The following is a 13,341-nucleotide window of genomic DNA, read 5'->3' as shown; positions in this document are numbered from 1 at the left end:
ACGTTCCCTGAAGGAGGGAATGGGAGACGTTACGTCCCATCGCCACCGTTGCTGACCATCGCTGTAACGGCCGTCACAATCTCGGCTCCTCAGCGAAAAACAAAGGTGCGTGCGCGTGATGCGATTCACGCACGCCAACATTCATTGGCTTGTTCTGTAGACACTCCAAGATGATAGGGCTCTCTGAAGTGATCCCAATTACGTTGTCACGTCAACATTGTCACGTTGACGTGACAACGTAATGTCTCCTGTTCCCTTCTTTAGGGAACGAGGGTTACATACGTAACCGAGCCGTTTTTGCTTATTTCTGTTGGTCTGTACTAATACACCAAAATAGTAACCTAAACTTTAAGCAAAATATAAAGCTTTAGTCAACTTATTGATAACTACTTTATACATAATAATGATATGTTGTTGTTTTTTTTCTATTTCTTTTTTGGTGCATTTTTTAATTTTCACAATGAACAAAATAACAACTAGAAGGGTGCTACAAATACAGGTCTTCCTGTGTGTTTCATACATTTGAGTGAGTTACATAAGTCCATTTCCACCATCGTATTTTACATTTATGTGCTTCCCGTCTCAGGTCATGGGTCATTATTTCCATTGCAAATATTTCCTCCATGATATTCCTCCATTGGTCCAGACTCAAAGGTTCACTTTTCAACCAATTCCTCATTATAACTTTCTTACTTGATATCAGCATCACTTTGATTAGATAAATGTCTTCCCCTTTAACAACATCTTTAGTTAACAGGCCCAAATACAGAGACTGTGGATCATTCAGTATTTTGTAACCCACATTTTTTTCCATTTCTGTTACAGTAGGGGCGAATTTTTATACATGACCAAAATACATGAGAGTGATTGACATTGACATCCCCGCAGAGTCTCCAACACTGTTGTTTTTTTTTTTAACTGTTTACTTTTAATGAGGGGTGTAATAAAGTATCTCACCAAGTTCTTCCAGCCAAATTCTCTCCATTGTCTGGAGCTAGTAGAAGTTTGTTGTAAAAGACAGATCGAATGCCAATCATTCTCTGACAATTTAAGCTGCAGTTCTGCTTCCCATTTCTGTTTTATGTATAGTGAGTCAAACCTATTGCAATTTTGTAAACATTTGTACAGCCTAGATACAGTTTTCGAGGGTAAATGTCTGTATGCCCCTGCGATCATATCTATTAATTTACTGCCCTCTTGAGAGAGGTGATTTTCAATGTCTGTATTATAAAAATGTCTTCGTTGGAAATACCTAAATAAATCAGTTTTCCAGGTCAAATTCCCTCTTCAAGGTTTCAAAAGATTTAAACTTTTTACCCTCTGTTAATGTACACAATGCGGTGATTCTCTTCTCGGTCCATCTTGTAAATGTGCTATCCATCTGACCAATTTTGGAGAGTACAATGGCCAGATCAACAATTTACAATCCCCCTCCATTTTGTATTTATTCAGTATATCCCACCAGATCTTAATTGTTGTATCTACTATAGGATTTGGTTCTATAGGTTGGTTAGATGTTTTCTCAAATAATGATATGTTTAAGGATTAGTAAAGTTGTTATTTCAGTAAACAGTAAAAAATATTGTCCAAGTCAGACACATTAAATACATGTATTGTAACTACAAATATATTTATTAATATTGTAGCCTACCTTAAAACTTCTCCCTTCTGTCCCCTTTCTAGTGGTTATAGACCTGATTCTCATTAGCTGATCCAAGTGGGTGGTCTGAAGTCGGTTCCGTGAATTTGTCTTGATACGATTTATCAAACTGAAACCGTGTTCACAGTCTGCACTAGACGCTTGGAATATCCCGCAAATGTCAATCAAATGTACAAGAATTCTTCACTTTTTAGTATCCAGGTTACCATCTCAGCAAATGTAGCGCAGTGTACTGCAGCGCTCCCCATCTTTCGTTTTTCTTTGATAGTGAACTTGAAATCCTCGTACTGTTGACAGATACGCTCTGTGGCAGTCTCATCTGTTTGTTTTAGAAAAGTGTGAAACTTCTCTGTCAGTCTGGTTACATTTTCTGTACCATGATCAAAATCCAGTATTGAATCCAATGTTTCTAGGCTAAAAGCAGACCATTCTTTAAAGGGGACCTATTATGTCCCTTTTCACAAGATGTAAAATAAGTCTCTGATGTCCCCAGAGTGTGTATGTGAAGTTTTAGCTCAAAATACCCAACAGATCATTTTTTACAGCATGTTTAAATCGTCACTTTTTGGTGCTCAGAAAAACGCGCTGTTTTAGTGTGTGCCCTTTAAATGCAAATGAGCTGCTGCTGGACGGCACAGGGGGCGGAGCTTCATGAGCTCGTGCTCAGTCTCTCAGGGCAATCTCATCTCACGGAATGATGATAATATCAGAAACTCTCAGTAACGTGTTCATTTCGACCCGGAGTCGGACAATAATGCCTACAGAGTCAGAGTGCTGTATGGAGATGGAACAGGTATAGTTTAGTTTAATTACGGTTATAACGTATTTGTCATCTGATTGTACACTCACCTAAAGGATTTTTAGGAACACCATACTAATACTGTGTTTGACCCCCTTTCGCCTTCAGAACTGCCTTAATTCTACGTGGCATTGATTCAACAAGGTGCTGAAAGCATTCTTTAGAAATGTTGGCCCATATTGATAGGATAGCATCTTGCAGTTGATGGAGATTTGTGGGATGCACATCCAGGGCACAAAGCTCCCGTTCCACCACATCCCAAAGATGCTCTATTGGGTTGAGATCTGGTGACTGTGGGGGCCATTTTAGTACAGTGAACTCATTGTCATGTCAAGAAACCAATTTAAAATGATTCGAGCTTTGTGACATGGTGCATTATCCTGCTGGAAGTAGCCATCAGAGGATGGGTACATAGTGGTCATAAAGGGATGGACATGGTCAGAAACAATGCTCAGGTAGGCCGTGGCATTTAAACGATGCCCAATTGGCACTAAGGGGCCTAAAGTGTGCCAAGAAAACATCCCCCACACCATTACACCACCACCACCAGCCTGCACAGTGGTAACAAGGCATGATGGATCCATGTTCTCATTCTGTTTACGCCAAATTCTGACTCTACCATCTGAATGTCTCAACAGAAATCGAGACTCATCAGACCAGGCAACATTTTTCCAGTCTTCAACTGTCCAATTTTGGTGAGCTTGTGCAAATTGTAGCCTCTTTTTCCTATTTGTAGTGGAGATTAATGGTACCCGGTGGGGTCTTCTGCTGTTGTAGCCCATCCGCCTCAAGGTTGTGCGTGTTGTGGCTTCACAAATGCTTTGCTGCATACCTCGGTTGTAACAAGTGGTTATTTCAGTCAAAGTTGCTCTTCTATCAGCTTGAATCAGTCAGCCCATTCTCCTCTGACCTCTAGCATCAACAAGGCATTTTCGCCCACAGGACTGCCGCATACTGGATGTTTTTCCCTTTTCACACCATTCTTTGTAAACCCTAGAAATGGTTGTGCATGAAAATCCCAGTAACTGAGCAGATTGTGAAATACTCAGACCGGCCCGTCTGGCACCAACAACCATGCCACGCTCAAAATTGCTTAAATCACCTTTCTTTCCCATTCTAACATTCAGTTTGGAGTTCAGGAGATTGTCTTGACCAGGACCACACCCCTAAATGCATTGAAGCAACTGCCATGTGATTGGTTGATTAGATAATTGCATTAATGAGAAATTGAACAGGTGTTCCTAATAATCCTTTAGGTGAGTGTATGTATCCACTATTAATAGCCTACAAGTCTGCTGTTTCGGACCCGAATGATGATCAAAAATATACTGATGAGTTTAATAAAGTTTAATGTACATCACACAAAAGATGAAGCGTCAGTTTTACTCCAGAAAATCACCATAAGAGCTGAGTAAACACAGTATAAGAAGTGTGTAAGTACATAAACGAATTTCGGTAGAGTTGAGGGAGCATTTTCTTTGAAAAAAATAATAATTCCACCTCGTCTTCAGCGGCTGCCTCAGATTTCGGGAGTAATAGAGAGAGAGCTATGTGGATTAATACATCCAGCCACACAACACCTACAACGCTTGGGAGACATTCTCGTCAGTGCAGCAATGGCGGATGTGTCCAACTCGCTGTAAACTCGATCAGGGCGGGTCTATGTTGAAACGGCAGTGTCTGTCAACACTCGTGGGCGGGGCCTGTGGCTGTAGTGACGTCACTAAAGCTGCATTCTGAAAACAGGTCGTTGGGAGACAGTGCTGATGATTTATGGGGATTAATAAAAAAGGAGTGAGTGGATTTTTATCACTACTGGCTGGTTGTGTACACACACTGCCAACACACATTTATGTCCAAACAGCATGCAAAAGTGAATTTTGCATAATAGGTCCCCTTTAAGCTCACATCAGAAAATCGAGCATCAAGATGGTCACAGACTCTATGGACAAACAGAATAATGTCTGCTTTATTTACCGCACTGTTATTTGTTTCCACCAGCTCGTTTACTCAGTTGCTCCAATAAACATGCTATCCTGATTTTAAATTTTTAATCTTTGCTCTGGCAAAGCAATGGCCATCAATGGTGCTAAGATTGCTTCGCTGCAAGGATACACAGAGCTAAGCTAGTTCTTCCAACACATCTCCAAGCAAAGTGAGAGCAACTCTGTCCTTCGGATCGGACATTTTTTTGAGACAGTATTTTGAAATTGGGTATTCTGTCCTATGTTAATAGACTGTAATTCCTCAAAAACGAATTGACAGCTTGGTAATGTGACAGCCAACTGACCTCATTCAAAGGCCTAAAAGATAGTGAATCCACTTCTAAAACATTTGCCAACTCATCGAATTTGCTTTTCTTCACAGAAGACCTACTAAATAGTGAATATACTGTCCTGAGAAGTGTTTCCACTTCCTTCATCAAAGACATACCTTTCTTTATGCACTGTTATGTCTGAGCCTTTGTCGACTATCAGTGTGTGAACATTGGCATTTCTCACACTTTTCATAGTTTCAGCTTGCACAACTGCATTTATTGACTCCACAAATTCAAATGCGTAGTTTTTTACTTCTCCAGCTGTGGAAGGCTAACATATTTTGCCAGATGATTATGAATTCCTTGAACAGACAGCATTGTCACATTGATTTTGATGACAAGCACGTTATCGTTCAATATTTGTATTTGTTCAGGGTTTGGCTTAAATCAATATGTTTTTCTCTCGATTCTCTAAGAAGCTGGTTATTTGAAGTTCTATGCTTTCGATTATACAATGCTTTCATAGCATCAATGTGACATTTTTGTGTTAAGTGGCATTTAAGGTATTCAAGTTTCCACTCTGTCTAGCTCTCTCGAGGGCCCATGCGTGCCCATGTTCCCACAGCCCTATGTTCCCACAAATGGCCTACCCCTGGCCCCACCCCTAAACCTACCCATAACTGGGGTTTAGACAAATCGTAAAAAAAAAAAAATCTTAGAAATGTGGGAACATAGGGCTGTGGGAACATAGGGCTGACCCCCTCTGGGGTTCTAGCCAGAGTTTGTCAACAAGAGTCTTCTTGTGAATAGCACCTTGCCTCTTACTAATAGCACTGCATTGGCCGAACAGAGTTTTCTTCTTGGAGATAATGGGCCCTATCATACACCAGGCGCAATGCAGCTTGAGGTGTGATGCAAGTGTTTTTTGCTAGTTTGAGCCTGACGCAGACACATTTTCACGTCCTGCTCCACGTTGTTTAACCCCCTGGGGTCGGTGATCACGCCGGCGTGATCAGCTCGCTTTTTTTCTTATCAGTGCAAAAGAGACTCAAAATACTCTGTTGATTTTGATCTTACATATAAGTGTTATACATCATTTGATCCTGTTAAGTGTCTATTTTTTTGTGTATACTCACAATAAAAACAAAGTGTTGTGCTTTTTTGCCAAATAAAGAAAAATAAACATGATGCGAGTTCTGCCTTCTCTCTGTCATTGAAGTCCATTCTGAAACGCATCCGAAAAAACAAACTGTAACTAAGCGAATACTCAGTCACACAGGCATTCAGGCACACAGGCATAAAGCTTGAATTCTCTTCTTTTAAATAAAGTAATTTATATAAAAAAACATCTCAGTTTATGTAATCTGTATGAAAGAGAGAGATCATTTCAGCTCATTATAGCTCAACTAAGATTATCAACTAGTGTTTGTTCCAATATTCAACTAATTCATTAACTAATGAATCCTTAACTTTGAAATACATATGATAGAATGTATACTTTTATTTAAAGGTGCTCTAAGTGATGTTGTGACGTGTGATGTGAGGTGACATCACTTCTTGCTGACATTCAAAGTATTGTCAAACAAAACGGAGGCTAGCTAGAACCTCTCTTGGGATCAGCGCTCTCTGCAGCTGGCTTGGGATCAGCGCTCTCTGCAGCTGGCTTGGGATCAGCGCTCTCTGCAGCTGTGGGCACAGGACTTGAGGACATGACAGGTTTGGCAGGAATTTCAAGAATTTTGGCAGCAACGACGACAGGCATCTCTTGACGAGCTGATACAGACCGGAGGAGTGCTTCTGCAGCTGCGTCGGCCGCAGCTTTCTCTGAAGCTGACTCAGAGACAGTGCTACTGGCAGCAGACTCAGGAACAGCCTTCACTGCTGCAGGCTCAGGAACAGTCCTCTCAGTAGCAGCCTCAGGGACAACTCTCTACAGTGCAGACTGGGGAACTGCGCTCTCTGCAGCGGGTTCAGGAACAGTTTTTCCTGCAGCAGAGGGGACTCTGCCTCGATGGAGGTCATCGAGTCTCGATCACAACATTGTGATGGTCATGTTCCCGCAATGGGAATATGACGCATCCACGAATGCTGCCTGAGCGTGATTTAGATCTTGTTGGAACACGCCGTAACACCAACACCGCTGAAGAGTTGCTAGTCTCGTATTTCAGCTTAGACAGCTTTGCAGTGGAGAAAAGTAACACTTGGCTCCGAAGCAGAAACATAATACAAGATTGCACGCGCAGCTCCTTATATACCCACGAGGTGAGGCGGAGTTGCGCTATGCAAATTCCACAGACCCATGGCATTGTTTTGCCATTGGCTTGTTTTGTAGAACTCGAAGGTAATAGGCTTCTAAGCGAAACCACCATTTCATCAGTCACTGACGTCACTCGTAGTGGCTGACTGAAAGGTAACTAGACACTTAACACAATCGAATGATGTATAACACGCCGACCCCAGAGGGTTAATGACACAAACAGAAGCAAGTTTATTATATTAAGGCCTAATGCATGGATCTTATATCATTTCTGTTATGTATTCACGATTTTGTGTAACTTGTGCTTTATATTTTAGCTTTTAGGTTGCGTTCTGCCCTGTTTTGTTCCTGTTTCCTGTTTTGTAGTCCTTTTGTAGTTTTTCTTGTTGATTAGTTCCCTGATTGTTTCCAGGTTTGTTTTGTTAGTCTATTAGCCCTTGTGTATTAAGCCCCAGTTTTTCCTGTGTTCCTGGTCAGGTCATGTTCTTGTATGGCTGTTTATTTGGTTCTCATTTCAGTTTTGTTCCCTGGTGTTTTTGTTATTATTTGTATTTAGAATCTTAATTTCATCCAGTTCTTCCTCGTTTAAAAATTTCACAGTCATTACAGTTACACAGACGATGATTACACAAATATTCATCAAGACAGATATTTTGAAATAATTCTGTGAGTATCTAACTGTTCAAGCGCAATACGTCGCTAAAGAGAACTGAATTCAGGATTGCATGGTGTCTGAGAGAGGCGTCTTTCTCTGCACAAGCTTCGGGTGTGTGTCAATCAGCGTGAGTAATGTATTGAGATCCTTTCTGTGGCTTATTGCACTTAATAACTTTGTTTAACAAAGCACGTTTCACACTTTATTTTCTCATTCATGTATGTTCTTTCTGTGAAAACCAATATCGAAACATCAGATGAAGTTCTTTGCTTATGAAGGATATACGCAACTTTATATTTTATTAATATAGCCTATAATAAGAGTTCTTTACTCACAATAAAAATGAACATTAATATGTCTGATAGGCCTATTTAATATATTTTTTTTAATCAATTATTTAGTTTTTAATCATCGATGCAGAATCATTCACATCAGAATTGCGATGCATTGTAAAATCAATTATATTCCACAGCTGTCTTTTCCAGGATGCTTGGGAACCATGATGGTTTTCTCATCAGGTTTTTTGAGTAGGCATTGCCTGCCTTGTGTCTTTGGAGAAAACACCATTGATACATTCATACTACAATATAGACAGGGGTGAAACAGCTATTCATGCACATATTTAACCCTCTGAGGTCTAAGGTGTTTTTGGGGTCCTTGAGATGTTCTGACATGCCCTGATATTTGTGCTTTTTTCAGTTGCTTATAAACATATTAATGGCAAAGGTGTAATTACACTCTATTTAGCACAAACAGGGCTACCATAATATGTGAGCAACATGTATGTACATGTTTGTATTTTTGAGAGAATAATGTTTATGCATGGTTACTGAAAAAACAAAAAATTAGTAAAAATAAGTTTCTGATATAAGGCCACAAAACACATACTAAATATGTGTCCACTAAACTTTTGACTAATGGATGTTGTCGCCTAGAGTTTTTGCTTGAAAATGATCTGAAAATCATCCTGCCTAATCATTGACATAAAACAATACATTGATTTAAACTTTGTAAGACACTTTTTGTTTGGAAAGGCAATATGCGAGTGGGCGTGATTCACACCTGAGAAGACAATGACCCGCATAATGAGCTGCATAATGAGCCGCATAATGAGCCTTTCATTCAGGTGTGTCACTGAGAGTACCACAAGTAAAGAATGTGAGGACTTGAATGCATGCACATTGTATAACATCCAAGGTAAACATTATATATATATATTCAATGTAAATTGTGATAATCGTTATTAATAATCGCAATTACAATTTCAAGGGAATAATCGGCAAATATGATTTTTGTCATAATCGTGCAGCCCTTATTGTGAGTATACACAAAAAAAGAGACACTTATATGTAAGATCAAAATCGACAGAGTATTTTGAGTCTCTTTTGCACTAATAAGTCACGCCGGCGTGATTGCCGATCCCAGGGGGTTAAACATAGTAAATAAGTGAATGTGAATGTCAAACCTCAGTATGTTCAGTTGACAATGTAAACTCTTCAGTCCATCAGAGAGCATCTTCACTCCTGAATCCTGCAGTTGATTTCTACTCAGGTCCAGCTCTCTCAGATGGGATTCTGATGATTGTAGAATTGAAGATACAGTTCCACAGCATATTTCATCAAGACTACAGCCGTCAAATCTGGCAAAACATAACATTTAACCAGATTATTTTCTGATGTTCAGTGTTTTACAATAACACATTGTACCCTTCATAATCAGGACAGAAAGATATTTCAAACAGTATTTTGACATTCTGTTGTTTAGTGACGTATAATAAAAAGTATAAGTAAACAGCGATCAGTGAAATTACTCACAGGGCTTTTCTGCAGCATCTCACAGCTGGAACGAGTCTGTTGTAGCCTGCTTGTGATGAAGTGAACCTCTTTGGGTCAAACTCATCCAGCACCTTCTCTGACAGCAGTACGTAGGTCAGCACTGTGCACATTGAAGATGAGAGTTCTCTTCCTGGACGTTCATTTGAACTGAGGTATCTCTTGATTTCCTCATATAAGGAATGATCCTTGAGCTCAAGTAAGCAGTAGAATAGGTTGACTGTAACTTCATCTGAGATTTCCTTGTTTTGTACTTGTTTAATGTATTCAGTTGTTTGAGTGATGCTCTCTGTGGTGTCTTCAGTGTGTGTGAAGAGGCCTTTCAGCAGTCTCTGAGAGGATTCCAGTGAAATTCCCATCAGAAACCGCAGGAACAGGTCCAGTTGTCCTTTCTCACTCTTTATGGCTCTATCAACAGCATTCTCTAGTAGCTCCTGCAATGTGATATTTTCTTTTGGCTCATCAAAGAAATACTGAAGCTGCTGCATGTTCTTGTTCAGGTAGCAGAGGAACACATGCACTGCAGCGAGGAACTCTTGAACACTCATATGCACAAAGCAGAAGACCTTTTCTTCATGAAATCCATCTTCCTTCTTAAAGATCTCAGCAATCATTCCTGTGAACTCAGTGTCTTTACTCACAATAATACCACATTCTTCCAGATCTTCCTCACTGAACACAATGATTTCCTTCTTCAGTTGTTCAAATGCTAGCTTGGCTAATTTCCTAATCATTTTTCCATTTGAAAGTAAGAGCTTTTTACGTTGTCTTTCTTCTTGTTCATCATACTTCTGGCTCTTCATGTTCATCTGTATCAGCAGGAAGTGAATGTACATTTCAGTGAGTGTTGTGCTGATGTTCTCTGTATTTTTCCCAATGAGAATACCCTGAAGTACTGTGGCCGTGATCCAGCAGAAAACAGGAATGTGGCACATGATGTAGAGACTTTGAGATGCCTTAATACGTGAGATGATTCTGGAGGCCTCAGTCTCATCTGTGATTCTCTTTCTGAAGTACTCTTCCTTCTGTTGGTCATTGAATCCTCGCACCTCTGTGAACAAACCTACATACTGAAGAGGGATCTGATTGGCTGCTGCTGGTCGTGAGGTCACCCAGATGAGAGCTGATGGAAGCAGAGTCCCTTTGACCAGACTTGTGAATAACACATCTACAGATGATTTTTTCTCAATACTGTGTAATGATCTATCTGTAAACTTCAAAGGGAGGCGACTCTCATCAAGTCCATCAAATATAAATGCTAGCTTATATTCCTTATATAACTTTGATTTCTCCAAATCTTTCAGTTCAGGATAAAATTCCAGCAGAAGCTCGTGGAGACTGAAATCTTCATTTGTCATCGAGTTAAGCTCTCGAAATGGAATCAGGAACACGCAGTTTACATCTTGATTGGCTTTTTGTTCTGCCCAGTCCAGGATGAACTTGTGCACAGAGACAGTTTTTCCAATGCCAGCGACTCCCTTGGTCAGCACAATCTTTTCTTCATTTTTTTCCTTTAATAATGTAAATATATCATTGCATTTGATTGGTTTGTCCTGTGTTGGTTTCCTGAAAGCCTCATGGATCTTCATAATCTCGTGTTCCTGATTGACATCTTCCATATCTCCTTGTGTGATGAACAGTTCTGTGTAAACATCCTTGAGATCTGCTTCATTTTCTTTCTTGCATTCAAAAATACGCTCTGCTTTCTTCTTCATGTTGGTTTTGTGAGTTTCCAAGAATTTTTTCAGAATCAAATCCACTGTTATAAAAGATTGGTGTAATTAAATAAAACATGAGGGAAAGCTAAAACATTTTCATTTAAAAAAATAAACATTACAATGCTTCAGCATCAGCATGATCTGATCAGAATTCATTCAACATATTGTAATTAAATTAATGTTGAAAGTAAAACAGCCCAGAGGCCTCAGATCTTCTATTTAATGCACTACATTTTGATAAATATATTACACTTATGGAAGAGAATACCCTTAAGAATTCAAATCAGAATTGTCATCCAGGCATATGTATACTTTTTTAATGCCTAATTTGTAAACTCAGAACAGAGGACAGGGTTCAAGGAACAACTGGCAGTGAATGCTTTAGTTCTTGTATGAAAGGTTTACTGGTCATGACCCTGACCTGTCCAACCACTGCATGGCAGCATTTAGATCAGTCATCCATTTATATATTCTGCCTTTTGTGTGTACACAGACATAGAATGAAACACACAGATTTACTGTACATTATGCCCCTGGGCTGGTGTCCAAATTCAATATACATCCGATCCGTTTAAATCACTCTGAAACACTTAAAAAAGTTCACACTACAAAGACTGACAAATGCTGAATGCACATGTTCAGTCTGTGAAAACAAACACTGATCAACACTAACAGATGCAGGGAAAAGACTGATCTGACAAAATCTGGCGTTCATGTCTATTGGTGTTGGTTGATGTCTGTCGGTGCAGTGTGAACTAGCCTAAAGAGAATACAATTGTTAAGACTTTACCTTGCTCTTCTGTGAGTTCACCTGTGAGGAGAGAAAAAATTAGGGAAGTAAAAAATATACAGATACACAAAAGAAAATACTGTATCTTAAGCATGTCTACCTATGAACAATATGACCATAAATGAACTGTGATATTTAGAGGCCTCTTAAAGCCCTCCCTTTTTTTCTCTTCCTCTGTGTAATATAAGTTATTTACTTTGTTTATGTTCAGTCACCAAAGAGAATATGTACTTTCCTCTTATTTCCAGCCACCATATTCCTGTTTTTCTTTGTACAAGGTTATATTCCTATATTTGTTATTTCCAACTGTGAAATGATTCCTTTTATGGTGTTATCTTTGTGCGCCCTCTGGAAAGCAACATCTTTTTTTTTTTTTTGGAAAGTATAAATTGTGTAAACTACTCAATAAAGATTGAAGATTTGGGACATGGCTCTGTTCATGTGAGGATTCTTCCCACAGCTGCGCAGCCGCAGACCATTGATGACTGAGAGGGACTGAAAATCTTACTTAACTGAAGAGGAAGAGAAATCTAATTCTTACATGAACTTTAATAGGAAAAGGGTTCACAATCACTGAGCATTATTTCACTTATCAAGCTATTAACCGACTGCTAATAAGCAGTGCATCTCAGTAAGCACATCTATGGTAATAGTACCGTTTACTGCAGCGTTGATGGTCACTGGGCCATTGACGGTGGTTTCTATAAATACAGGAACAAATGCAGTTGCTCTGTTCTCAGCTTTCACATCAATACTGACAGTCTCCATCCTCTTGACTGGAATAGAGACAGAGATTAATTACATTTCCTAAATGATAACTTAAACATAACATTTTCTTTTTTTGGATTACCTTTCTTGTTTTTATGCTCGTCTTCTTCCATGTCATCTAGTGTGTCAGAATCCATAACAACAGATTCTATCGTCCTTCACCGACTCACTGCTGTTGGAAATGAAGAAAAAGGTTTTGAATAGCTCCACTGTTACCAGAAACTTTCCAAAAATAAATAAGGCACTAAATTATATTTACTACACTATAAAACACACAACACTCTTTCTGTAAAGCTGCTTTGAAATGATGTATATTGTGAAAAGCGCTATACAAATAAACGTGAATTAAACTGAATTTTTTCAACAAACGCTGGGTTGAGACTGCTGGGTTGACTTTCATTGAACTGAAGAGACCACTTTTAATATAGTGGGTTTCTTATGTCATATTTACAAAAAGTTATTTGAGGTCTGTTAATATAGGGGTACAATTAAACTGAATGTAATGATATAGATTCCTTCAAGGAAATGAAATGGCAATGTAATAAAGGTTGAATTATTTTGAAACTGTTGAAGCGATAATTGTTAAAAGTAATGTTTTTCATGAA

The 13,341-nt window shown here is 39.1% G+C and overlaps 1 protein-coding gene across 1 annotated transcript in view; it reads right to left on the bottom strand.

The window, feature by feature from the left end:
• The window catches only part of LOC308679992 (NACHT, LRR and PYD domains-containing protein 3-like), a gene marked incomplete at its 5' end in the record, with an annotated part of 46,214 nt that extends 33,341 nt beyond the window's left edge, over window positions 1-12,873 (bottom strand). The window contains 5 exons of the mRNA XM_081347866.1: window positions 9,094-9,267; window positions 9,443-11,219; window positions 11,969-11,989; window positions 12,625-12,744; window positions 12,819-12,873. Of these exons, the coding sequence (XP_081203992.1) occupies window positions 9,094-9,267; window positions 9,443-11,219; window positions 11,969-11,989; window positions 12,625-12,744; window positions 12,819-12,873 (2,147 nt within the window). The remainder of the gene's footprint in view (window positions 1-9,093; window positions 9,268-9,442; window positions 11,220-11,968; window positions 11,990-12,624; window positions 12,745-12,818) is intronic.
• Window positions 12,874-13,341: the final 468 nt, after the last annotated feature.

The sequence above is a fragment of the Scardinius erythrophthalmus genome, assembly GCF_964197995.2.
Source record: "Scardinius erythrophthalmus genome assembly, chromosome: 19".
In the NCBI taxonomy this organism is placed as follows: domain Eukaryota; kingdom Metazoa; phylum Chordata; class Actinopteri; order Cypriniformes; family Leuciscidae; genus Scardinius; species Scardinius erythrophthalmus.
The sequence above is the reverse complement of the archived record's forward strand: the minus strand, read 5'-3'. Positions and strand labels throughout refer to the sequence as shown.